At 40.8% G+C, this 26559-nt stretch overlaps 1 protein-coding gene across 1 annotated transcript in view; it reads left to right on the top strand.

Annotated features, from left to right (window-relative positions):
* Positions 1–26559, top strand: part of LOC124613049 (voltage-dependent calcium channel subunit alpha-2/delta-3) — a 622965-nt gene that overhangs the window by 380243 nt on the left and 216163 nt on the right. Inside the window, exon 12 of the mRNA XM_047141624.1 lies at positions 12324–12428. Coding sequence (XP_046997580.1) covers positions 12324–12428 — 105 coding nt within the window. The remainder of the gene's footprint in view (positions 1–12323; positions 12429–26559) is intronic.

Genomic DNA, 26559 nt, shown 5'->3' with positions numbered 1-26559 from the left:
TGGCTGGTGGTGGAATACTCGTGGCACTGTTTTCTACCCACATGTGCAGTGGGCATGAATAGATTCCTTGGAAGTGCCGGCCTCTGCTAGTGCTGGAACTCCCACCTGGTGTTCATCTGGTTCTGTGACAGGGTGAGTCTGCGAAGCTGAAGTATGCATGGGCCATGTAGGGTGCAGGCTTGACTGAGGTGCCCAAGGGGTTGCCAGTTGCTTTTGTGAAGACCTCAGGTATAGCATATCTTGGCACCTCTGATCATTAACCTTTTGCTAATCACAAAAAACTATGAAAATGAAAAAAGTGTCACCCAGTGTTAAAAGCTGCTGAATTGGGATCTATAAATTTCAAGATCAAGCACCGAGGAACAAGGTCAAATAGCACTGTGCACAAAATTGGATCACATCCAATCAAATATAGGTATAAATAATGTGGAAGAAACATGGATCCAAGTGAAACTATAGTGAATAAAGTGAGCCAAGGAAAACTAAATGTTGCAGAGAGTAAGAAACTCAACTCTTGCATAACAAATGAAATCCTACAACAAATCAATTGCAGTGGATGGTTGATCATGGCATCTGGGAGAGTGATGATATGGATACCACAATAGCAGAAGTAGATCATGCCATAACCATATCAAAGAGTGGGAGGCTCCAGGTCCTCACAAAATGCAGGTTGAAGTTCTAAAACTGCTCAAGAACAAACAATCTCTTTCCATGTTGGTTGGTTTGTTCAACAGCATCTGCCAAAGTGAAATATTACCACATGAGTGACTGACTGGAATTTGTACCATTTCCCAAATGCTCAGTGAAAGTGCTGCAACAGCTGCAGAAAGATCAGTTTAATGAGTCTTGCCATCAGTTTATTCCTTAAAATACTGCCTTTGAGGGTGTATCATAAATATGAGGCGAGCATTGGAGACTGGAGACTCTCAATTTGGATTGAGGATAGGTTTTGAGTCTCAGGAAGTGTTACTCAGCCTTCAACTATTTCTTCAATGATTTTGTGATGCATGTGTTGTTGTTTATACTTGTTTAATTGGTTATGAGAAACTTTTGTCACTGTTCATTGTGACAGACTGATGGATGTCTTGGGTAGTCTGAATGGTTGTGACATACAGTTGATTGGAAATCTTCACTGGAATCAAAGTACTGTCATGCATGTCAATGGTCAACTGTGAGAGGAAGTATTGATTATGAAAGGAGTTTACCAGGGCTGCATTCTCTCCCAGTTACTTTTTAGCATCTATTCTGAAAAGAATTTCCAAGATGTTCTTGGTGGAAAGTATCAAGGAGAAATCATTAATGGAGTTATCAATAACATCATATATGCTTATTACAATGTCTCACTTGCATCCAGGCTATAAGAATTGCAAGAACTATTAAACACTATTACTGAAGAGAGCAGCACCATGGAGTTACATTTAAATGTCAAGAAGAAAAATGTCATCAGAAACTGAGATAAAATTCAGGACACTATTTCACTCAGTAATGACAAAAGAGAAAGGATTTTAGCATATAAGTATTTGCGGTCTCAAATCAACGATAACTGGGACTTCTCTCAAGAAATTCACTGCAGATTGAGCAGGCCAGAAATTCTTTCCAGAAAGTTAAGAAACTCTGTCTAGCCATGACACTTTGCACTCAACTACTTAAATGCCATGAGTTCAATGTCCTACCTTTTGGAGTTAAGTCATGGACACTTACCTCAGTATTATATAAGCAAATGGAGGCATTTCAAATATGGGAGTATCAAATGATACTGAGGATACCATCCACAATGGTCACAAATGGGGCAGAACTATGATGTATGAACAAAAATTTGGAAAAATTCTCAATACCATCAGGAGAAGAAGACTCTAAGGCGTTGGTCATCTAATGCATAGCAGCCTATTGCAACCAATACTTCAACCAAAGTACAAGACATGGAGGATTAACCTGGCTAAACCAGTAATTTGGATTGAGCACAGAATCGCTCTTTAGAAAAGCCGTGGACAAACAACAGATCATACTACTTTTCACAAAAGCTCGTGGAGGTGAGGCCATTAAAGAAAATGAAGAAAAAGAGGTTGGAAGAAAGTACAGTTTACATCCATTTACCATAAAGGCAGCAGAAGTGTCCATAAAACTACAATCCAATATCTTTGACATCCATTTGCTGTAGAAAGTTAGAACATAGTCTGAACTGAAGTGTAATGAAGTATCTCAAACGGAATGATCTCATTGATGCCAAACAGTGTGGATTCCAAAAACATTAATCATGTGGAACCCAGCTTGTGTTTTTCTCACATGACATCCTGAAAGCCATGGATGAAGGCAGCCAGACTGACAGTGTTCTTTGACTTACAAAAGGCATTTGTCTCAGTGCCACACATAAGCTTATTATTAATAGTATATCATATTGGGTATCAAATGATATTCTTGACTGTATTGAAGGTTTATTGGTGGAGAGGACACAGCATGTTATCTTAGACAAAGAGTCATTGATAGATGTAGTAGTAACTTTGGGTGTGCCCCAGGGAAGCTTTTCTGTTTGCGTTGCATCTTAGTGAGATTGCAGACAGTATTAATAGCAATCTGAGACTTTTTGCAAATGACGCAGTTACAAAGCGTCATCTGAAACAGCTGCAAAAATATTTATTCAGCTCTTGATGCCATTTTAATGCAATGTGAAGATTGGCAACTCACACTACATGTTCAGAAATGTAAAATTGTGTATTTCATGAAATGAAAAAAAAAAAAAAACCAACTTATTATCATAACTACTTGTAGAGATACTAAATAGAATGATCACACTGTCCCAATTGTATGAGGGTATTTTGAAAAGTTCTCAGAATGGAATAGAAAAAAGTACTTACATCACTGACACTTTTTTATTTTTCAGTGTAGTCTCCTTGTCGATAAATTCACTTCGTCCAACAATGTTCTAGTGCCTTGATCCCATTTCAAAAATGAGTTTCCTCCATGCCTGCAAAGTAGTTGTCAACTCTGGTTATCAATTCTTTGTTTGAAGTGAATCTTCATCCACCAAGAAAAATTTTCAGTTTTGAGAATAGATGGAAGTCTGACAGATCCATATCAGGTGAATAAGGTGGGTGTGGCAACAATTCATATCTTAGTTCATGTAATTTTGCCTGGCGATGGCACATATGTGCGGGCGTGCATTGTATTGGTGGAAGATGACCTTTCTTTCTTGCAAAACCTGGCCTTTTTTGCGTATCTTTTGTTGCAATTTGTCCAGGAGGTTAGCATAGTATTCTCCAGTAATTGTTTGCCCAATGGGGAGATAATCTACAAACAGAATCCCCTTTCACATCCCAGAGCACTGGTACCATGACCTTTCCCACTGAAGGAATTGTTTTTGCTTTCTTTGGTGGCAGCAAATCAGCATGTTTCCGCTGCTTTCACTGTTGTTTTGTCTCTAGGGTATAGTAGTGCACCCAAGTTTCATCTGTGGTCACAAACCAGTGCTAAAAATCTTGTTCGTTTCTCCTAAAATTGGTGAAACATTGTTCGGATATGTCCATTCTCATGCATTTTTGATCCAGCGTCAAAAGTGGCAGCACCCATCTTGCAGATAATTTTTTCATTTATAAAATACTCTTTCAGATGACATCTGGCAAGTGTGAGCAATTCACGTGCTTTCAATTGGCGATCCTCCATGACCATTTTGTGCACTTTTGCAATGATTTCTGGTGTAGTGACACATCTTGGCCAACCACTGTGTGGATCATCATCTAAGCTCTTCTGACCAAATTTAAATTCATTTGTCTAGTTGGCATCAATTGAAAATGAAGGAGCAGAGTCCCCCAGTGTATCTCTGGAAATCAGCATGAATGTCCTTTGCTTTCATACCTTTCTTTATGAAGTACTTAATCACTGCTCGAATCTCAATTTTTTCCATTATCGCAAATCACTATGTGGGAACAACAACAGAGCCACATCACCCAAGAGCTCTGATGTGGCACTTGTTTACAGGCAACAGTCCAATGAATATCACATGAACAACTCATTGTGCTAGTGCAGACCCCTCGTGGTGATTCCGAGAACTTTTCAAACCACCCTCATAGGTAAAACAGGTGGCAGACTGCATTTCATTGGTAGAAGACGAGGGAAATGCAGTCAGTATACAATGGAGATGGCATGCAAAACATTTAGGAAACTCATCCTAGAATACTATTCAAGTGTGTGGAACCCCTTACAAAATATGACTAACAGGGGATATTGAATGGATGCAAAGAAGGACACCACAAATGTTCACAGGTGTGTTTTACCCATGGAAGAATGTCTCAAATATACTGAAGAACTGAGGTGTCAGACATTTGAAAATAAACACAAACTATCCCATGAAAGTCTACTTAGAAAGTTTCTGGAATCTAGGACTATACAAGTATCACTCACAAAGAGATTAAGGAGGCAAGATTAGATTAATTACAATGCTGACAGAGGCATTTATGCAATCATTCTTCCCATGCTCACTATGGAAATGGAATGGGAAAAAGCTCTATTAGCTGATATAATGGGACCCTCTCCTATACATTTCACAGTGGTTTTGAGAGTGCAGATATAGATGCAGAAGTTGTATTTCACAGTTTTCATTGGAAAACAGCTTTCAAAGGTGGAGAGAAATTTACTTAGAAGCACACTAAATGTAGAATATACATCCAGTGCCACAAATACCTAATTCCATTGTACGCTTTGCAGGTTCCTTTTAAAGGTGTATGTTATAAGTTAATTAATTATTCTAATGGTTTTTCAGTTAACACATGTTTTAAGATTTGTCATATTGTCTATTATGGCTAACTGGACATTGTTATTTGGTAACTTAGTAAAACTAGATGAACTTTAGGTTTGTTAACTATCTCCATACATACAAGGGTAAGTCAGTTATTATCTGCAAAGTACTTATAAAATTTTATTGTAATCAAATAGGAAACTTACAAGAGCAGCATTTTTTGACATAGTCTCCTTGCGTTTCAATACACTTGGTCCATAGTTGTACAAGCTTCCTGATGCCCTCATAAAAGAAGGTTCTCGGTTGAGCTACAAGCCAGTAATGCACTGCTTCTTCCACTGCTTCGTCCGAGGTAAATCGATGGCCCCTCAATGCCTGTTTGAGTGGACCAAACAAGTGATAGTCAGAAGGGACAAGATGGGGACTATATGGAGGATGATCCAGTACTTCACATTTGAATTTCTGGAGCGTTTCAGCAGTGTGTGCAGCAGTGTGCGGACAGGTATTGTTGTGCAGCAACACAATGCCTTTTGACAGCAATCCTCAGTGTTTGCTTCGAATTGTAGGCTTTAGCCTGACAGTAAGCATCTCACTGTAACATACACTGTTTATTGTTGTGCCCCTTTCTCCATAATGTTCCAGTACTGGACCCTGTGCATCCCAGAAAACCATAAGCATCAGTTTTCCTGCAGACGGTTGGGTCTTGAACTTTTTCTTGCACGGCAAATTTCGATGTTTCCATTCCATACTCTGCCGTTTATTCTCGGGCTTGTAATGATGGATTCATGTTTTGTCACCAGTAATGATGCTGTTTAAGAAGTTGTCCCCTTCAGTACCATAGCGATCCAAATGTTTTTTGCAGATGTCCAAGCGTGTTTGTTTATGTAATTGTGTGAGTAGTTTTGGGACCCATATTGCACAAACTTTATGAAACCCAAGTCTGTTGTGGATGATTTCGTAGGCAGAACTGTGACTAATTTGCATACAATGCGCCACTTTGTCAGTAGTTAATCGTCTGTCTAAGAGAATCATTTCTTGTGAAGGCTCGATAGTTTCTTCATTTGTGGTGGTAAACGATCGTCCGGCTTCTTCATCGTGCGTAACACTTGCGCGATAATTTTGGAATTTTTCAATACATTTGTAGACACATTTTTGTGGCAAAACACTGTTCCCGTACTGTACCTAAAGTCTTTGTGAATTTCGGCCCCTGATAATGCCTTCCGACCACAAAAAAATGGATCACTGAATGTTGCTCTTCTTTGGTGCAAATAGACAGTGGAGCACCCAAGATTAACAGCATGGCAGCAATAAGAAAACTAACCTAGTTGCTTGAAAATCACAAAGATATAACAACAAATAAACAAAGCATGCATCATCTATGTAATCTGACAGTACTACCAAAATAAACAAAAATATAACTAAATTGCAGTTCATTATTGAATTACCCTTGTAGATTGCAACTGAAGTTAGACTGTAAGTGCTAAGTAATATTATTTCAGTGTAATATTTTAGCTCAGACTTCTTCCAAACATTAATACTGAATTCACCACAAATTATCATTTGTATCCTTTAGTCAGATCGGTGACATCATAGAGTTTCAATTTTTCTAAGAAGTTCTTAAAATTTCCTAATGGCGGTCTGTAAAGTGAGGGATACAAAATTATACTCATAGGCTATTTACTTTGAATTCTCACAAAATGAAGATGATGCACACAGTAGTTCATGTTGTTGTTGTGGTCTTCAGTCCTGAGAGTGGTTTGATGCAGCTCTCCATGCTACTCTATCCTGTGCAAGCTTCTTCATCTCCCAGTACCTACTCCAACCTACATCCTTCTGAATCAGCTTAATGTATTCATCTCTTGGTCACCCTCTACGATTTTTACCCTCCATGCTGCCCTCCAATACTAAACTGGTGATCCTTTGATGCCTCAGAACATGTCCTACCAACCGATCCCTTCTTCTAGTCAAGTTGTGCCACAAACTTCTCTTCTCCCCAATCCTATCCAATTATTAGTTATGTGATCTACCTACCTAATCTTCAGGATTCTTCTGTAGCACCACATTTCGAAAGCTTCTATTCTCTTCTTGTCTAAACTATTTATTATCCATGTTTCACTTCCATACATGGCTACACTCCATACAAATACTTTCAGAAACGACTTCCTGACACTTAAACCTATACTCGATGTTAACAAATTTCTCTTCTTCAGAAATGCTTTCCTTGCCATTGCCAGTCTACATTTTATATCCTCACTACTTCGACCATCATCAGTTATTTTGCTCCCCAAATATCAAAAGTCCTTTACTACTTTAAGTATCTCATTTCCTAATCTAATTCCCTCAGCATCACCCGACTTAATTCGACTACATTCCATTATCCTTGTTTTGCTTTTGTTGATGTTCATCTTATATCCTCCTTTCAAGACACTATCCATTCCATTCAACTGCTCTTCCAAGTCCTTTGCTGTCTCTGACAGAATTACAATGTCATCAGCAAACCTCAAAGTTCTTATTTCTTCTCCATGGATTTTAATTCCTACTCTAAATTTTTCTTTTGTTTCCTTTACTGCTTGCGCAATATACAGGTTGAACAACATCGGGGAGTGGCTACAACCCTGTCTCACTCCCTTCCCAACCACTGCTTCCCTTTGATGTCCCTCGACTCTTATAACTGCCATCTGGTTTCTGTACAAATTGTAAATAGCTTTTCGCTCCCCGTATTTTACCCCTACTACCTTCAGAGTTGAGAGTATTCCAGTCAACATTGCCAAAAGCTTTCTCTAAGTATACAAATGCTAGGAACGTAGGTTTGCCTTTTCTTAATCTAGCTTCTAAGATAAGTCGTAGGGTCAGTATTGCCTCATGTGTTCCAATATTTCTACGGAATCCAAACTGATCTTCCCCGAGGTCCGCTTCTACCAGTTTTTCCATTCGTCTGTAAAGAATTTGTGTTAGTATTTTGCAGCTGTGACTTATTAAACTGATAGTTCGGTAATTTTCACATTTGTCAACACCTGCTTTCTTTGGGATTGGAATTATTATATTCTTCTTGAAGTCTGAGGGTATTTCGCCTGTCTCATACATCTTGCTCACCAGATGGTAGAGTTTTGTCAGGAGTGGGTCTCCCAAGGCTGTCAGTAGTTCTAATGGAATGTTATCTACTCCCGGAGCTTTGTTATGACTCAGGTCTTTCAGTGCTCTGTGAAACTCTTCACGCAGTATCAAATCTCCCATTTCATCTTCATCTACATCCTCTTCCATTTCCATAATATTGTCCTCAAGAACATCGCCCTTGTATAGACCCTCTATATACTCCTTCCACCTTTCGGCTTTCCCTTCTTTGCTTAGAACTGGGTTTCCATCTGAGCTCTTGATTTTCATACTAGTGGCTCTCTTTTCTCCAAAGGTCTCTTTAATTTTCCTGTAGGCGGTATCTATCTTACCCCTAGTGAGATAAACCTCTACATCCTTACATTTGTCCTCTAGCCATCCCTGCTTAGCCATTTTGCACTTCCTGTCGATCTCATTTTTGAGACGTTTGTATTCCTTTTTGCCTGCTTCATTTACTGCATTTTTATACTTTCTCCTTTCATCAATTAAATTCAGTATTTCTTATGTTACCCAAGGATTTCTACTAGCCCTTGTGTTTTTACCTACTTGACCCTCTGCCGCCTTCACCACTTCATCTCTCAAAGCTACCCATTCTTCTTCTACTGTATTTCTTTCCCCCGTTCCTGTCAATTGTTCCCTTACGTTCTCCCTGAAACTCTGTACAACCTCTGGTTTAGCCAGTTTATCCAGGTCCCATCTCCTTAAATTCCCACCTTTTTGCAGTTTCTTCAGTTTTAATCTACAGTTCATAGCCAATTGATTATGGTCAGAGTCAACATCTGCCTCTGGAAATGGCTTACAATTTACAACCTGGTTCCTAAGTCTCTGTCTTACCATTATATAATCTATCTCAAACCTGTCAGTATCTCCAGGCTTCTTCCATGTATACAATCTTCTTTTATGATTCTTGAACCAAGTGTTAGCTATGATTAAGTTGTGCTCTGTGCAAAATTCTACCAGGCGGCTTCCTCTTTCGTTTCTTACCCCCAATCCATATTCACCTACTACGTTTCCTTCTCTCTCTTTTCCTACTGACAAATTCCAGTCACCCGTGACTATTAAATTTTCATCTCCCTTCACTATCTGAATAATTTTTTTTTATTTCATCATACATTTCTTCAATTTCTTCGTCATCTGCAGAGCTAGTTGGCCTATAAACTTGTACTACTGTGGTAGGCGTGGGCTTCGTATCTATCTTGGCCACGATAATGCATTCACTATGCTGTTTGTAGTAGCTTACCCGCAACCTATTTTCCTATTCATTATTAAACCTACTCCTGCATTACCCCTATTTGATTTTGTGTTTATAACCCTGTAGTCACCTGACCAGAAGTCTTGTTCCTCCTGCCACCAAACTTCACTAATTCCCACTGTATCTAACTTTAACCTATCCATTTCTCTTTTTAAATTTTCTAACCTACCTGCCCAATTAAGGGATCTGACATTCCATGCTCCAATCTGTAGAATGCCAGTTTTCTTTCTCCTGATAGCAACATCCTGTCGAGTAGTCCCCGTCCAGAGATCCGAATGGGGGACTATTTTACCTCCAGAATGTTTTACCCAAGAGGACACCATCGTCATTTATCCATACAGTAAAGCTGCATGCCCTCGGGAAAAATTACGGCTGTAGTTTCCCCTTGCTTTCAGCCGTTCGCAGTACCAGAACAGCAAGGCCATTTTGGTTAGTGTTACAAGGCCAGATCAGTCAATCATCCAAACTGTTGCCCCTGCAACTACTGAAAAGGCTGCTGCCCCTCTTCAGGAACCACACATTTGTCTGGCCTCTCAACAGATACCCCTCCGTTGTGGTTGCACCTATGGTACGGCTATCTGTTTCGCTGAGGCACGCAAGCCTCCTCACCAACGGCAAGGTCCATGGTTTATGGGGGTAGACAGTTGTTCATATGAATGAGTTTTAATTTTTTGCAGGGCATCAATCTTCTGATTGGTGTCATGCAACTCACCGTGTCTTCCTCTCCTGCACTAATCTCTTAATCTCAGAGTAGCACCTGCAGATATATGCCAATCTCTGTCTTCTCCTACATTTGGTTTCATATTTTAGAGGATGACACACGGGAGATGGATGGTTTTTAATGAAATAATACTCCTCGAACTTTAAAATCAATGCATGTTTATTTACACAAAATCAAAGCTCATTATCTGCCATTTTAGTTAACAAAATTATTTGTGAAAAATAATGTCATCAAGGTGATGTCCATCATTTCAAAATCAGGACTCAAGTCTCTTCTCAAAATCCTCCATCACACGGACTAAAATCTCTGCAAGGATGGCAGCAATTTCTTGAATGATTGCATTCTTCAACTCGTCCAAATTTCGTGGTTTGTGGTTATAGACACAGTTCTTAAGGTACCCCCACAGAAAAAGGTCACACACTGACAAGTCGGGAGACCTGGGAGGCCAAGGAACATTGCCAAAACGTGAGATAATCCGGCCAGGAAACACGCGGCTAAGAACTGTCATTGAAGTGTTTGCAGTGTGCAATGTTGTCCCATACTGCTGGAATCAAATGTGTTTTAAAGGGATTCGTCGTCTTCTTAGTTCTGATTTCAAGAATGTTTCAAGCATACGAATGTAACGAACCGAATTAACAGTAACTGTGGCCCCGTTGTCTTCAAAAAAATAAGCTCCAATAATGCCAACAGAGCCAAGAGTACACCGGACTGTTACTTTTTCTGAGTGTAGAGGATGCTGGTGGATAAGGTGTGGATGCTCTGGAGCCCAGTAACGTAGGTTTTGCTTATTCACGGTCCCGTTTAAGTGAAAATGAGCCTCATCGCTCATCATTTTCATTCGATCCCAAAATCACTTGCATTCTGTAAACAAAGTCTTCTCATTCAGCAAAATCAGTTTCCTTAAGTTGTTGGACAATGAGCATTTTGTAGGATTGGAATTTTGATTCTTTATGCAAAATTCCTCTAACCGATTCACGATTGATTCGTAATTCAATGGCATGAGGTCTAGATGACCATCCTGTGCTTCTGACTGCCACTTGCCTTACCCTTTCAACATTTTCTGGTGTCATTACTCTGCTTCTTGGGCCAGGATGCTTCTTATCCAGTGTATTTCCAGTTGATCTGAAGTTTTCCACCCATCTGAGGATGGTGTTACGGCTTGGAACAGCTCCATGTCGACCGATATTAAACCGCGCACGAAACAATCGCTGCGTAGCAATAATAGACTCACCACTTTTCACGAAACTGTCATAGACAAACACTCGATGTTGCAAGTCCCACTGCTCCCATAGTGACTGAGTAAATGAAATGGCATCTTGTGTGGATCAGAACTATCCCCACCATGACCACCTCCCACCACTGCGCCCTCAATACTACGCAGTTCAAAACCGTCTGTCTCCCATGTGTCACCCTGTATTTTGTAAAAGAAAAGAAATCCATTGTAGGCTGTAAATTTATCTTTATTTGTTGTGCTGTTGGCCACTTTCAACTGGGGTGTCATTATCAAGTACATATGCAGAAACACTATTTACACTGTTTAATTCAAGTTATACTATAAGTGGATTTTCCACATATTTTCTATCATTTTGGTCAAATTTGATACTGAGTATGCTAACATTGATGCGTGGGTCCACATGTGGACTGACAAATTGATTTGCCCATTGGATCTCATGCAACGTGGTGTATAATGTTACTACATGTTTGCTTGATATTGATGCCTTAGTTGAAGTTGGTCAATAGTACAACAAGTAAAGATAAATTTACAGCATACAATGGACAATGTTTTCTTTTATGGAATTCATCGAGGCTGTGAACACACATACACATTTATCTGCAGTCTTCTCAGTATTGTCTATAGCTCCATAAATTTATTTGGGCTGTATTAACTGAAAAGATGGTAGAATGATTTTATTTATACTGGTGTTGTTAACTCGCCTGTAGAAAGAGAAAGGATGGACTTAATTTATTGGGGCTTTCAAGCATATTCACAATATGTAGCAGTTCAATACTCAACAGTACCTAAATTTACATTAAACAAATTCATGGACATCAGGAAATGATCCACAGCTTTTCATCTTACATCATTAATAAAAAGCATTTCAGTGTGATACCCACACATGTTCTGATTGACAAGAAGCCTTATTTGATACTGCCAAATTATTTAACATTAACAAACTCATATTTATTGCCCACTTTTAGTATGCAGGAATTTGTCTTTACTGGCAAGGATACTGAGAAATATATATCACAAAATAATAAGTTTCTTAAAAAGAAAGCTGCGATAATCTTTTTCTTGTCCACAACTCGTGACTTCCTTAAAATATAGTGCTGTATTTCATTTTTCTGCCATTTACATATAATTTGTGCAATAACATAGTAAGAAGATATGGGACACTGTTTTGTCTTTATTTCATTTCATAAAGTGTAAAATTAGTTTCATGCTTTGCACATTTCTCAAAATGAATTTTCTGTTTATATGATTACTGGAATTTTGAAAACTTTTTTTATAGTTTCAGGAAACACTGAAGCCCAATTATAACAGTGTAGACTTAACGGAAGTTGAGTTGGTTGACAGTGATGGTGGACCACGAGAAAACAACACGCTGTTACTAGATGTAAGCATTACTGAAAATTTTACCTTAAATACCTGTCAGAAAGCTTTATCCTGTGCAGATGTTGTGCAAATGGAGTGAAACATTTACCTCTGTTCATGTATGACATTTTAATTGAAGACACAAGAATGAGTTTTAAAGTATTATGCTTGGACTTGTTAGTGAAAATAAATATCCAAAAAATTTTATCCAAAAAATTACAGGAAATTTAAGCATATTTTTTTCTTTTTTTTTTCAGAGTAGATACACACTATTTATGTTATGTCATAGGTCAGCTTTTTATTTGGTTTAAGGTAAGATAACCACTATTTGTGAAGAGGAAGCACAGAGCAGCAGACAGTTACATATAAATGAAAAATAACATTAGTAGCACAACTATTGTTTTGCTTTCTTCCTCAAGTTACACACACCTTTTTCTTTTCACATGTGATGCTTGTCCATACATCCATACATCTATGATGCAATTCAAATCTTCAATTAAAATGGAAATCTGACATCATTTACAGACTGTTACGAAAAGTTACTGCTACAGACATTCATCTAATCAACTACAGTTGACTTTGTAAATTCAATTCCTGTATGGTCTGAAGATTGCATATACAGCAACGTAATTCCCATCATAATCCTTTATTGGTACATTCTAATCCATTAGGTTCTATAGTATACTGAATATAGGACAAATTAAATTTGAAAGATTGAATGGGAGGGGGTGAGGGGGCGGGGAGGAGGGGGGAGAGAGAGAGCGAGAGAGAGAGAGAGAGATTTCAGTTTACAAATAAAAAATAACAAACAATGGAAAATCCAGGCTGGAGTAATGACAAGATTATGAAAAGGAAAGTTGCTACTCACCATATAGCAGAGATACTGAGTCACAGATAGCCACAACAAAAAGACTGTCAAACAAATTTTTCGGCCAAGGGTAGACTGAAATGTGGTCATGCAGCTGGAGTTGCTTTTTCATGTGTGTTCGTGTGTGTGTGTGTGTGTGTGTGTGTGTGTGTGTGTGTGTGTGTGTTTGCTGATGAATGCCTGTTTGCCTGAAAGCTCTGTTTGATAGTCTTTTTGTTGTGCCTATCTGTGACTCAGCTTCTCTGCTATATGGTGTGTAGCAACTTTTTTTTTCGTATATTATAAATAACAAACAATAGAATTTAAATGATAGAAATTGTCTATAGTTACACGTTTAATCTACCCAAGCTGTGTTTCATAATTCAAGAATTCTTTTGCTGAATAAAAGTACTGTTCCATCAGAAATGATTTAAAGTTATGTTTAAAAGTATTTTGTTGACATCGATCTTCATAGGGAGGAACGATCACCATGATAAAATAAGGGAAATCAGAGCTCGTAAGGAAATATATAGGTGTTCATTCTTTCCGCGCGCTATATGAGATTGGAATAATAGAGAATTGTGAAGGTGGTTCAATGAACCCTCTGCCAGGCACTTAAATGTGATTTGCAGAGTATCCCTGTAGATGTAGATATCTGGCTAATATTTATAATCACTACATAGGCTACTGAATAATTTCATTGTTATGTGTCAAAACACTTTCCTGATACAATATTGTCCTACTTTGAGAGATGTGCTTGTGGGTATTGGCATTTTTATTTTGTTATAGGTACCCAGTTCTGTTTGAAAGATGCTCATTTGCATACAAAATAGATTCTCATATATAAAGGCTTAGTGGGGTCATTATTTTCAGCTGAATGAAGTGTATTCTACATATTTCAAATTTCTTTAAGTTTCAGGTAGCTCTGACAGCTTTTCAATGCATCCTATAGACTTTTTTTCTGGGGAAAGAATTTCCCCAGAATATTTGCCCATGAATAGTGCTGAATAAGCACACATAATATGTCTGAATCGCTCTTGACCTGCTTGCACTTTGGCTTCACACACAAAGTGCATAACAGACTTTTGAAAGCTTTGCTTCAAGATCTTTCACATGACAATCCTATTTCAAATATTTTTGTAGCCATATCACTAAAGCTTCAGTTTCTGGAACTGATTTCTATAATGTGTTGTCAAGAAGTCGTGTTGTGTCAAATACTTGTTGAAGTGAGGAAGAGTGGACATTAATGAAAACATGTTTTTCTACATTTATTATTATCTTATTTTGTTGAAATTAGCTAATAATCAGAGACATAGAAGTATGTACTGCTGATATTACAAATACTTTATCTGCAGTCACAGTTAAAATACTAGTGTCATCTGAAATAAAATTTGTTCTTTTTGCTTGAATAAAGTAATTTATGTCATCAATGCAAAGAAGAAAAACTACCAGTAACAGTATTCAGCCAACATAGTTGAGTGGTCATGCAAACACTGTCAGCAGATTGAACAATGAGGTCTTCATGTGAGAGCATTGTCTGCTGCAAGAATGATGCACTGTACGTGTATGGATTCCTTTCTAAGTACCAGACCTGTCATTCTGAAAGTCAGGTTCCTGTATTGAAATACAAACAGAATGCATGATTTTAAATTAAAATGATGGCTGAAGAAGTGCATGTCTGATCCAAAGTAAACAATTCAAACCTTAATCTCACAAAAACTTGTGTTACATAATTTCAAGCAAATAAAAATGACTTGTTGGTACCAAAAAGAGACATTAATTGCCTTACACTGTATGAAACACTGAATGAAATTCCTTGGTTTCCAGATAGACAACAATCTAAAATGGAGCAACATATAGATAAAAAACAATCTAAAATGGACCAACACATGTCTTGAGGTCCTGGTAGATAACAGTCTAATATGGAGCAACACATAAATAAAACTAACTTGCTTATTTACCCTACTGCAGCTCTCCACTGTCCTCGGGATGAGACATACAAGGGAAAGAAAGCATTCATTCATCAAACGCAAGCTGTTAGAATATTGTATACTGTAGACAAATGTGCATCTTGTAAAGTGAGCTTCAAAATGATCTGGAATTGTTACACTCACTTCCCAACATATTTATTGCAAGTAATACCGGGTGAATAAGAAATGACTCTACAACTTTGGAATGATATGGAATTTTATCGAGATAACTTACAGAATCAGTAAATGTATCATTTTGTAGCAAACAACTTTAAATTTAATTCACTTAGTGTATTTATAGTTTGTGTGTAAACAAAGAAATTCTAAAACCAAACCTTAAAGTAAAGACATTGTGTTCACAATATGCAAAGTATTATGTACTGGATATAAGCAAGCTGCATTGAAATCTGCACACAAAGCATGAAATGAATTTAAACTAGGAAGGGAAAAGATTTGTTTGTGATCATGTCAGTGAAATAATCAATGAAAGACTTTTAAGTAATAGAACAATCTGTCAGCTTCCTGTATGTCCAACTGACAACTGTGAGGAAAGTAAAATGAAAAAGAAAGACAGATGAAAAGACAACACAACTGGTGACCCTAGTTTAAACGAAAGGTATGCTGTAAATATGACTCCCAACTATCAAGTCATAAACAGACCTAATCTAAAAGTTTATCACTAGAATGTTCAATCCCTGTGTAATAAGATCAACAAAGTTATCATACTGCATCTGGGGTATCTGCCTCGGGTGGCTATTTCAAGGGGACACCAAATTCATATTCTTGAAGAAAAAAACCTAGTTTCACAAAGTGTCTAGATCCAGCACATGTTGGTCTATGGATTATTTATGTGATTTTGAAATGCATCCCTGTGGGTTTTTGAACATTTTTGAGCACATTCCAAGTTGATTTATGAACAAATCATAAGTTGATTTTTGGATGTATGCATAGTGTATGTGATATCTGTGCCAGGGAATCCTCGTTGCATCTAGAAATAAACTTTCTCATGGACAAAGGGGACAGGGCTATACGAGTTGAGTGGAATACCCCTGAAAGGGTGAATGCCAATCACTGTTTGTTTATGTGGTTGATTGGGTGTGTGAATGATCAGTGTTATAATTAATAGTGAAATCCATACATCCAGACTATGAGAGTGGAAATAAACAACTAATAGGAATAACAGGTAAGGAAGATTACATATTATCTTCTCAGCGTATCCAAGCAAATGAAATTTTGACTGAAAATGTTTGCCAGATCACTAAAATAGTAAAGGCCAGTTGTGTAGTACCCGGTTAGCAGCCACTTAAGTTCTATTCTTGGAATAGTGTGGAAAATGTGTTGTGTGACCATGTAATAACGTCTAACTGGAAAATAAGTGTGGGATAACTAAACTGGTGATTCTGGCATGGTTAATGAAATTAACTGGAGAATAAGTTTTGACAGTGGCAGGAATAGTTACAGAATTGATGATGACGAGATTGTTTATCAGAATGAGGAAGGAGAAGAAACAGGGACATCACATAAAATTATATGGAAGAATATTAGTATTCCTAATTTATATAAAAATTTCGTGCTACTACTTCTTGATCTCTTGCTTGAGAAACTGGAGCATACGAATAAAATGTGAAACTATCTCCTAACATAAAATGTTTTGCTTGTAGTAGGTCTGATATGCATTTGATATTTGTACTACTTGAAGTATATTCTTTTGTATTATAAAAATGACCATTTGTGCCAAAACAATCTCACTTATTTGGCATGTGTTACAATTGGAAAAGGCTGTTTCGTTTCATCTAGCAGACAGTGACAAAATAGACTTAATTAAATCGAGAAACAACACTAGTTTTGGGTGCTATCCTTATTAACAGGGTTTACAGTGTTACGCAATGACATTTTCATTTTTCATGTAACAAAATGTTTGACGACCTTAATGAGGTAGTAGATTCTTTCATAGAAAGGAAAGCACGCTGTGTAAAGCTGTAGCAAGATCAGAGAGAAAAAGAAATGTGTACTGTCTTGCCTGTCTCATGCCTTTACTACATTTCCTATATTTAATTTTATGTCACACTAAAGAGAAAGTTACTAGCTGCTAGGCAATAAAGAGTGAAAATTTTCTGAAAAGTTCCTTTTCTCCCGGTTACAAATAATCATAGGATGTCAAATCAGCTCCCTGGGAGCAGTAGTGACACCGCAGGACATTTTACTTTCCACTGTCCTTAATATATGTTTGATGGTTTCCATTACAAAATATACACATTTGAAATCCACAGAGCGAAATACAGTGGCATGCGATAGAAGAATGCTGTGCGAAGAGGCGGGGCACTGCAGTTTGGCACACTTAACACTGAAAAACATGTCTTACATTTTCTGAAACAAGCGTCCTGTTAAGGGCTTGTTGGTAACTACACTGAAACCAGATTCTTAGGACTTTGGCTACAGAGCAATGTAAAATGGAATAACCATATTAAACACCTTAATGCAGAACTGAGCAAGACATGTTACTTTTATGGGAACAGGATACGAATAACGGTATATGGAATAAACTGTCCCCACTAATATCTGCACGTACATATATTTCAACAATTATCATACATGTGTACACAATACAATGTATGAGAATAGACTGAATTAACATGGCAGCTCGGATGAGCGACCTGAGTCCCAAAGACTAATGTTGTCTATGGTTGATATGACCTATTGACGCCACACAGCCCTCCCCCCCTCTTTCCCACCCCCCTCGAACCCCCACCCCCCCCGCAGTATGGAGTACCATATGTGAGTCTTGAGGGAAGACCATCTGGGCATCGACACTATTGGTGGTCATACGAGCTGGTAGATGCATGACCGGGACCTCCACCACGACCGGGGCGGGGTGCGGAGGTGGAGTGACGGGAGGCAGGTCCACCTCGAAGTCGTTGAGCCAGCGAGGACAGATGATGCGGCGGCCAGACCGAGAGCAGGCAGGTTGAACAGCCAATGGCAGGGTGTAGGTGTGGCAAGCCTGGATACTAATCGAGCCGTCCGGCGAGATGAAGGCACGAACTGCATTCAGGTTGCACTCATGAGGGAGGTTGAGGCTATGCACAACACTGATGTTTGACTGGTCATTGGGTGCCAGGGCCACTGTGTCTGTGAGTAGAATGAGAACTCAGTTGTCGAGAGTGACTGTTGAAATGTCGCCCACGTGGTGTGGGGGTACATTGCAGAGCAGGGTGACTATGGGAGAGGGTGTCTCCATAGTTGATAAGGTATCAGCGAAACCCGCACACTGGGTGGAGGGTGACGTGTCTGAGAAACCCGCGAAAGGCAACGGGAAGGTGTTGGATGAACAGAATGGCGTGGACCAACGAGAAACATTGTCAGACTCCACGGTGGGAGGGAGACTGGCGGGAGAGTCATTAGGAGAATCAGACAAAGGCAGCAGAGGGACGTCGGGGTCCATGAATGCTGGTTTGAGTCGGTGTGACAAATCAGTTTGTGGACTGTCTTTGACGATGATGTTGAAAGTTGTATTGCCCCACAGGAGGACTTTAAAGGGGCTGAGATAAGGTGGTTGCAGAGGTTGTCGGACCAAATCGTCTCTCAGCATTACATGGGAGCAAGTGTTGAGAGCGGTTAGCACGTAAGTGTCCGGCAGGGAGTGGCTGATAGGTGTGTGCAGGTGTGAATGTTGGAAGTGGTGCGAATGTGGCTTATGAAATGAAATCTGGGGAGGGGGGGAAATCTTCAGGTACTTGAGGTTGAATTAGTTCCTCTGGTAGGATGGGGTTCTCCCCAAAAACGAATTCTGATATAGTTCCCTGTAAGTTGGGATTGAAAGTTGAACAGAGGCTGAGCAGTGCCCATGGAAGTGCTTCAGACCAGAGGCAGTCATGGCACTTGAGCGCCATTTTTAGAGTGCAGTGTCACCATTCCACTAACCTGTTGCTTTGTGGGTGGTAGGCTGTGGTGTGAATTTTCTTTATGCTGCAGACGTTACATAAAATGGTGAACAGGGAAGACTCAAACTGCTGACCCTGATCCGTGGTGATGGTGGTCCGACAACCAAACCTAGCAATCCATGAGGAAATAAAACCCTTGGCCACAGTCTTGGCAGTGATGTTAGGTAAGGGGACTGCCTCTACCCAGCGGGACGTGCTGTCAATTGTGGATAGACTGTATCTGTGGCCCTCCAACGGTGGAAGAGGACTGATAAGATCGATATGTACATGACGAAATCGTCCTGGAGGAATGTTGAACTTGCCCAGTGTGGCGACCAATTTTGTTGCATTGACAGAGGACGCAGCTGTGTGTCCAGGTCTGACTGTCCCATTTTATATTTTTCCAAACGAGATGCTTGGAGACGAGCTGTGTAGTGGCGCAGACGCCAGGGTGAGCGAGGTTATGCAGAGCGTCGAAGGCCTGCCAGCGCAGGGGGGGGGGGGGGGGGTAAGTCAATGATACGTGAAATAGTATTGATCCACGAAACAAATCTGCGGCAATGTTGTCCATACCTTTTATGATGTAGCAAACACGGTTGTGAATTGGGAGACTAGATCAAAGTGACAGAAACGCCGAGGGGGTGGGTCCTCGAGGGAGTTGCAGAAAGCGACTGCGAGTGGTTTGTGATCTGTGAGGATGAAGAACGAGCGACCCTCCACGTTGTGGTGGATGTGTTTGATGGCCTCGTAGACCGCAAGGAGTTCTCTATCAAAAGTAGAGTATTTCTTCCAAGTTGTTGCTAGTTTTTTAGAGAAGAAATGAAGATGGGAAACTGTGTCTGTCTGGCATTGCTGTAGTACCACTCCCACTGCGATGTCACCAGCGTCCATAGTGATGAACAACTCGGCCAAGGGGTTGGGGTGGGCAAGTATCATGGCATGAGATAAAGAAGTCTGTAATGCATTGAAAGCCTCCAGCATAGGTGTAGTCCAGTGAACAGGATGAATCCTGAAGTCTGTTTACCCGGCAGTGAGTCTGTCAGTGGGGCCTGCATGGCGGCGGCAGAAGGCAAGTGATGCTGGTAGTAATTTATTGTGCCCAGGAAACGTCGGAGTTCTTTGGAAGTAGCCAGGGGAAGCAGTGAAGTGATGGTGTGCACGCAAGATTTGGGAGGCTGTATTCCGTCGGTGGAGCAGGTGTAACCCAAGAAAGTGACGGAAGGCTGATGCAACTGGAATTTTTCTTTGTTGACCTTAACGCTGTTGGAGTTCAAGGTCTGGAGGACCATGGATAAGTGATTTTCATATCCATGACAGTACAAGCGTTTAAACGTCTGTAGTCACCACATATTCGGAAATAACCATCATGTTTGATGAGGTGAATCGATGAAGACCAGTTGCTGTCTGATGGTTGTAGGATACCTGCATCCAAAAGTTCATTAATTTGCTTCTGGGCTGCGTGCAACTCAATAGGGTTGAGGCATCTAACCTTGTGCCTAATAGGAGGGCCGGCAGTGGTAACTATCTTGTGTGTCATTCCGTCAGTGACAGAAGAAACTGAGAACTGCACACAAGACTGACCAATGTCCTGACGCGAAGGTTTTGGATGGGTAGGGCACGATGAGGCATAGCCGTTAGTGCAAGTGGGAAAAGGCAGCATGAAAGTCACATGTCTAGCAAGTGAGCGTGGCATGTGCTTGTTTGGAGAGGGTGGCTGCATGCCCAGTGTGGAGGGCTCGGAATGTGTGGCGACTGTCTGGTCTCAACCTTGCACTTGGTACCCAGCGCGGGTGAGAGCAGTGTTGGTGTCGCGTGTGGAACAGCGATGATCATCGAGTCATGTGGCTGGCACACGAGAGAGGGGTAATGTTTATCAACACGCAGGGTGGCTGCATGCACGGTGGACATGGCCGTATCGCACACGCAACTGTTATTAGAAGCACTGTCTGATACGTATGGCAGTGAACATGGCGAGCGCGGCGGGGATGCGGAGTCTACTGGACGCGAATCGTCACACACAATTAATGTTTTTGGACTAATCTGATGAGTGTTTGAGCTGGTGTCTGCTGGAGAAACACGATTAGGTGGCGGGACTGTGGACTGCAGTTTCAGCAGCGAGGTATGTGCTGCGATGAGCTCATTGTAAGCGTGAGCTATTCATTGTTTCAGCTCATCGCTTTCCTGGCGGAGTTGTGCCGCCAAGTCGTATTCTGACAGTAGCTTAGTGACGCAGGTCACAATGTCGCCAGCGAGGGTGGAGCACTCGCGTACCAACTTATATGTCGCGAGAGAACCAGAATGTGGAACATAAGTGTGGGAGCACAGTATCTGAGTGTTAGTGGGATGTTGTAGCACTGAACCCTGAACTATGTTCGGAGAGATTTTGTAATGGGACAAAAAATTCATACCGAGTATTGGTTCATCAATGTCGGCAATGTAGAAAGTCCACGGAAAACACAGAGAAGGAGATTGACACACCGTAACTTTGACAGAGCCTGAGGTTTGTAATGTTGATGCATTGACAGCTCGTAGAAGTGACTTCGTTAGGGAAAAGACGGGGGGAGCCATTGATGTAGTTATGGTAGACACGTCAGCACCAGTGCCGACTAGGAAAACGAGCCGTGACGAAATGTCAGCCATGTACAAACGACCGCTCGGCCAGATGGACAAGTGGACAGAGTGCAATGTATGAGGATGCCTGTGAGGTTCCCTGCAGGACTCGGCATCTTTTAGGTCCTGCAGTCGGCTTTTGTGTGCTGGCAAGATAATTGACACTTCTTGGCATTATCGCCGAAAATCTTGTAGTACCTAGCAGTGCGGATGAGTCGGATGCAGTGGTGGTGATGACTGCGGCAGTGGAGGCATATATACCATCACATATGGATGGTGCGTGGGTGATCCTGGAGTGCTCGTACGGTGGAGAGAACGAGCGGATACTGTCAGGCGATGTAGAAGGCGCAGAAGCGAAGCGAGCCCTTCCTCTGCCAGCAGACGGCTGGTAAGCAGGAGCAGTTGTGCTACCTAGTGGTGAGTAGTGAGCTGGTTGGTGTTGTCGTAGCAATGAATACAGTTGGTCTGCAATGCAGAGACAAGAGCTGATTGACTCGAAGGAGTGTGGTAGCAGGTGGATCTGTAGGTTGGTAGGCAATTTGGCAGACCACACCACCCACAGAATGATGTCCGGCATGGTATGCTCACTCACAAGTAACTGAAGGTGGCGCCAGAGTTGTGATGGAGTTCGGTCCCCCAGGTGTTCCTCATACATCTTGATGATTAATTCTTGTGGTGAGCAGGCGAGTCGTTCCATGATCATTTTCTTCGTGAACTCGTACTTCGGTTGAGGCAGTGGTGCGAGGAGTAGATTGCAAATTAAGTCCAAGTGGTCATGGGGGTGCGTGATGAGACACAGGAATTTAGAGTGGCCGTCGGACATGTGATGCAACTCAAAAAGATGCTCGACAAGAGCAAACCATGTTATAGGGTTGTCTCCGTATAAAGGTGGCAGCTTCAGCAGATGACCTGGGGGAGGGGATGAAGGTGGCTTTGATGTCCCTAGGAAAAGCAGCTGGTCCATGGCAGGAGACGCCATACAGCAGGCCAGCATAGTAGGCGTGGGTGTGTTACTGGCAAGAATGTCCGTAGCAACGGCGGGTTGCATTGTCCTAGACGTGTCGTGAAAACACAATGCGGCTGGCACGGTCGGTACCGTGGGAATGAACTGTTGCGCAATACCTGTAGGGGTTCCGTAAACTGGACCATTATTACTGTCTTCTTTGTGGGTGAGGTTCCTGTTCCATCATTAGTTGCTGCTGCCCTCTGATGCCACTGGCCACTGCCTCAGCTTCACTACTTGATGATTAGTTGATACTGACTGACTGTTACTACTATTGCCAACCTTTTTATGCCTTTCAAAGGCCTTTCATACTCAGATATTGTGTCTTGCATCAACTTTCCCCTCATTGGCAACTTCTTTTCAGTGTTTCTGAAATATTTCGTGTCTGTATGTCCGTGTTGACTGACTTCTAGTAAGTACAGAGTTCTTGGTTGAAACTTTCCTAGATAGTGGCCGGGACCTCTTCTTCTTGTGTTATTCTCAATGCAGTTTTTATTCCCAGACAATATTTTTTCACTATGTTCCTTACATTGTGTGTATAAGTAGACTGCACTAATGTCTTGCTCAGAGTTTGTGGCTAAATATTCTCACTTGACAGTTATGATTTATAATTAAAATATTCTACAGTCATGATGCATTATATTCAGTGCACAAATAGATAAAAATTATAATTTTGCTAATAATGATAGCTGTTGAGCAATGCAATCTTTCTGCATTTTCTCCCTCCAGCAAAGGTTTGCTTCACCTGGTGTCTCATCACAATAGCAACAGTTATCCAGCCATTACCATGCTGTGCAGCTGTACTTTTGGTAACAGTAAAGTTCAAAACACCTCCACAAAATGTAGACGGGCAGTGAGGGAACACTTGACCTCCAAGACCTGATGTTGTAGTAATTTCAACATCATCTATTGCCTTATAAACAGAAACGTGTGAACGCCTAAATCTACTCCTATAGCGGGGCATGCTCTCTGTGTGGACTTCGATGTTGCTGCACATGCGGCTGCATGACGACTGACGCCGTTTTACTGATAACACCACTTATATAGTGCTCGCGGCGGCTTGTTAAAAGTAGAGCCGCCAACTTTATTTAATGTTTATAATAATAAACAATATCCCCAACAACTTTTATGTCATAACAATTTCTGGATCCTTTGACCCAACTGTTGCTATTGTACGGTACAATGGTAGTACCGTTAGAGGTGTTTCTGGATTGGAGGGTTTCAATACCAGAGATGTTATTGCTTTTCGTACATTTCAAGTTTGTGAGGTGTACAATAGGGATAATGGAGCTTCTTATTTTACTAGTAACATGGCTTTTGTTTTGAGGACTCGCAATCATCATAAAATAAATGTACAAGAGGGTGTTTGTCTTTGGGTCAAAGGATCTGGAAATTGTTATGACATAAAAGTTGTTGGTGAGAAGAAGAAGAAGAAGAAGAAGAAGAAGAAGAAGAAAACTACACATTGATCTTGCCAAAAGCCGAGAAGCGATTCTTCTTGGTGTTGTAGCACTCAGGGGCACTCTGGGATGCTCTCTCTGTGAGGCACTTCTGGGTAACTCTGTGGGCTACCGCTAGATGGCAGCAGCAAACTGCGTATGCGCAGTGTTTGGTCTGTGGTGCTAGGGTCTTTGGGCAGCCGGGAGGCGGGTGGTGTGGAGCACGGCAGCTCTAGTTTTAACAAACCGCCACGAGCACTAAAATCAAAGAGCTCTTTCTCACTGATATCATGGAAACACTCCCACGACACTTCAACCAGTAAAGTTTGTCCACATCCATTAGTCTCTATCAAGTGTTTAAATGACCATATATGGGCATGAAAATGTTGTTGGAATTTCAGGCGACTGGTGACACAGGATTGCACTATTTTGGCTGACACAGGAGTGGACCATTTTGCCCTTGCCTTCAGTTATAATTTACCAGCCATAAAGTCATTTCAGTGTAAACATCCAAACGACATATTCCTAAAAATGGGGTTCACTGCCAGAACATAAAAGGATTATGGCAGAAATTGGTGAGAGCTAAAGACAAAAAGTTAGGCATAAATGCTTTATAGTTTAGAGGATGTGGAACTAGCACTGGGAACCCATATGGCAAGGGTATTTAAGCAGCTGCTGAAGTCATTGACATTGTGGTGTGTGGCATGTTCAGCAAATGGGTGGTTAAGTTTGTAGTTAGCCACAGTTTTGTGGTGTCCAACATGTGCCTTGGCAGCTGGCTGGTTTTATGTCGACATATAATTCTTGCATTGCCGGTAAATGGCATGGATACTTGCACAAATAAACTTACCTCAAATTGGATAAGACGTACCTGTGGCAAGACTGTAGCAGGAGGCTGTGGGTGGTTCTTTGAGCTGATAAATAACTCAGTCTGAAATGTTCTTTCATTGGCAGTGGCAGGAATTCATGGAAGAGCCAAGCTCCAGGTTTAACACCACTTGTTGTTGACAACATCTAGATTTATTTTGTGAAAACATTTAAAATTTTCCTTTACAATGGAATGAAGCAGAAAGCTAGTTGTCAACAACCAATAATTACAGAGCGCCAGAAGGGGTCAAAATTTGAATTGAAATTTATCCCCTCTTTTTTTTTTTTAAATTACAACAAGATCAACATCAATAATCACAGAGTGCCAGAAGGCTTAGCATTTATTTTAAAATCTCTCTTTAAATAATTTACAAGATCAAAATCAATTATAACCAAGCTCCAGAAGGCTTAGAAATTGACATAAAATTTTTAATTATCAAGATCAATATAGAAGCCCAGAAGGCTTACAAGGGAACCTCCCCATCACACCCCCCTCAGATTTAGTTATAAGTTGGCACAGTGGATAGGCCTTCAAAAACTGAACACAGATCAATCGAGAAAACAGGAAGAAGTTGTGTGGAACTATGAAAAAAACAAGCAAAATATACAAACTGAGTAGTCCATGGGCAAGACAGGCAACATCAAGGAGAGTATGAGCTCAGGAGCGCCATGGTCCCGTGGTTAGCATGATCAGCTGTGAAATGAGAGGTCCTTGGTTCAAGTCTACCCTCGAGTGAAAAGTTTGATTTTTTATTTTCAGACAATTATTATCTGTCCTTCCGTCCGTCCGATGCGAGGTAACTGCGCCATAGTATGGGGACGCTACACCTAAACAAACATCGAAACACGCGACGTCAGTCGACTACAGCGCACGGAAGAGAGAGTATTCCTGCTAACGAGGTTCCCTGGCTGGCAGTTGACTGTTCGCTACTTTGGATGAGAGTGCATTAAATACATGAGATGTATTCCGTGGGGTTTTGCAGTGTGGTCGCAAAACACAGATACTAAACTTATTACAGTGAACAGAGATGTCAATGAACGAATGGACAGATCATAACTTTGCAAAAATAAAGAAAGTAAACTTTTCACTCAAATTAAAAATATGCTTTAACAGAGATAGATCAAGATATTTTATAATTCTTCCGTCTCTCTCCCTCTCCCTCTCCCTCTCCCTCTCCCTCTCCCTCTCCCTCTCCCTCTCCCTCTCCCTCTCCCTCTCCCTCTCCCTCTCCCTCTCCCTCTCCCTCTCCCTCTCCCTCTCCCTCTCCCTCTCCCTCTCTGTGCTTGTGTGTTTGTGTGGTGAACTAAACTTCCCATAGAGTTTAACTTGATGAAATTTAATAACTGTCTGATGGCTTGAAATGTCTTTTTTTGCACAATTTTGAGGCTTGATTCCGGGATGGGATGGCAAGCAAGTGCAAATTTAACGAGGAATGGAAGATTAAGATGGTCCCCAGGACAGGGTATCGCAATAAGCATAAGTGCTTAACTTAAGTG

The sequence above is a fragment of the Schistocerca americana genome, chromosome 4, assembly GCF_021461395.2.
Source record: "Schistocerca americana isolate TAMUIC-IGC-003095 chromosome 4, iqSchAmer2.1, whole genome shotgun sequence".
Classification (NCBI taxonomy): domain Eukaryota; kingdom Metazoa; phylum Arthropoda; class Insecta; order Orthoptera; family Acrididae; genus Schistocerca; species Schistocerca americana.
The sequence above is the reverse complement of the archived record's forward strand: the minus strand, read 5'-3'. Positions and strand labels throughout refer to the sequence as shown.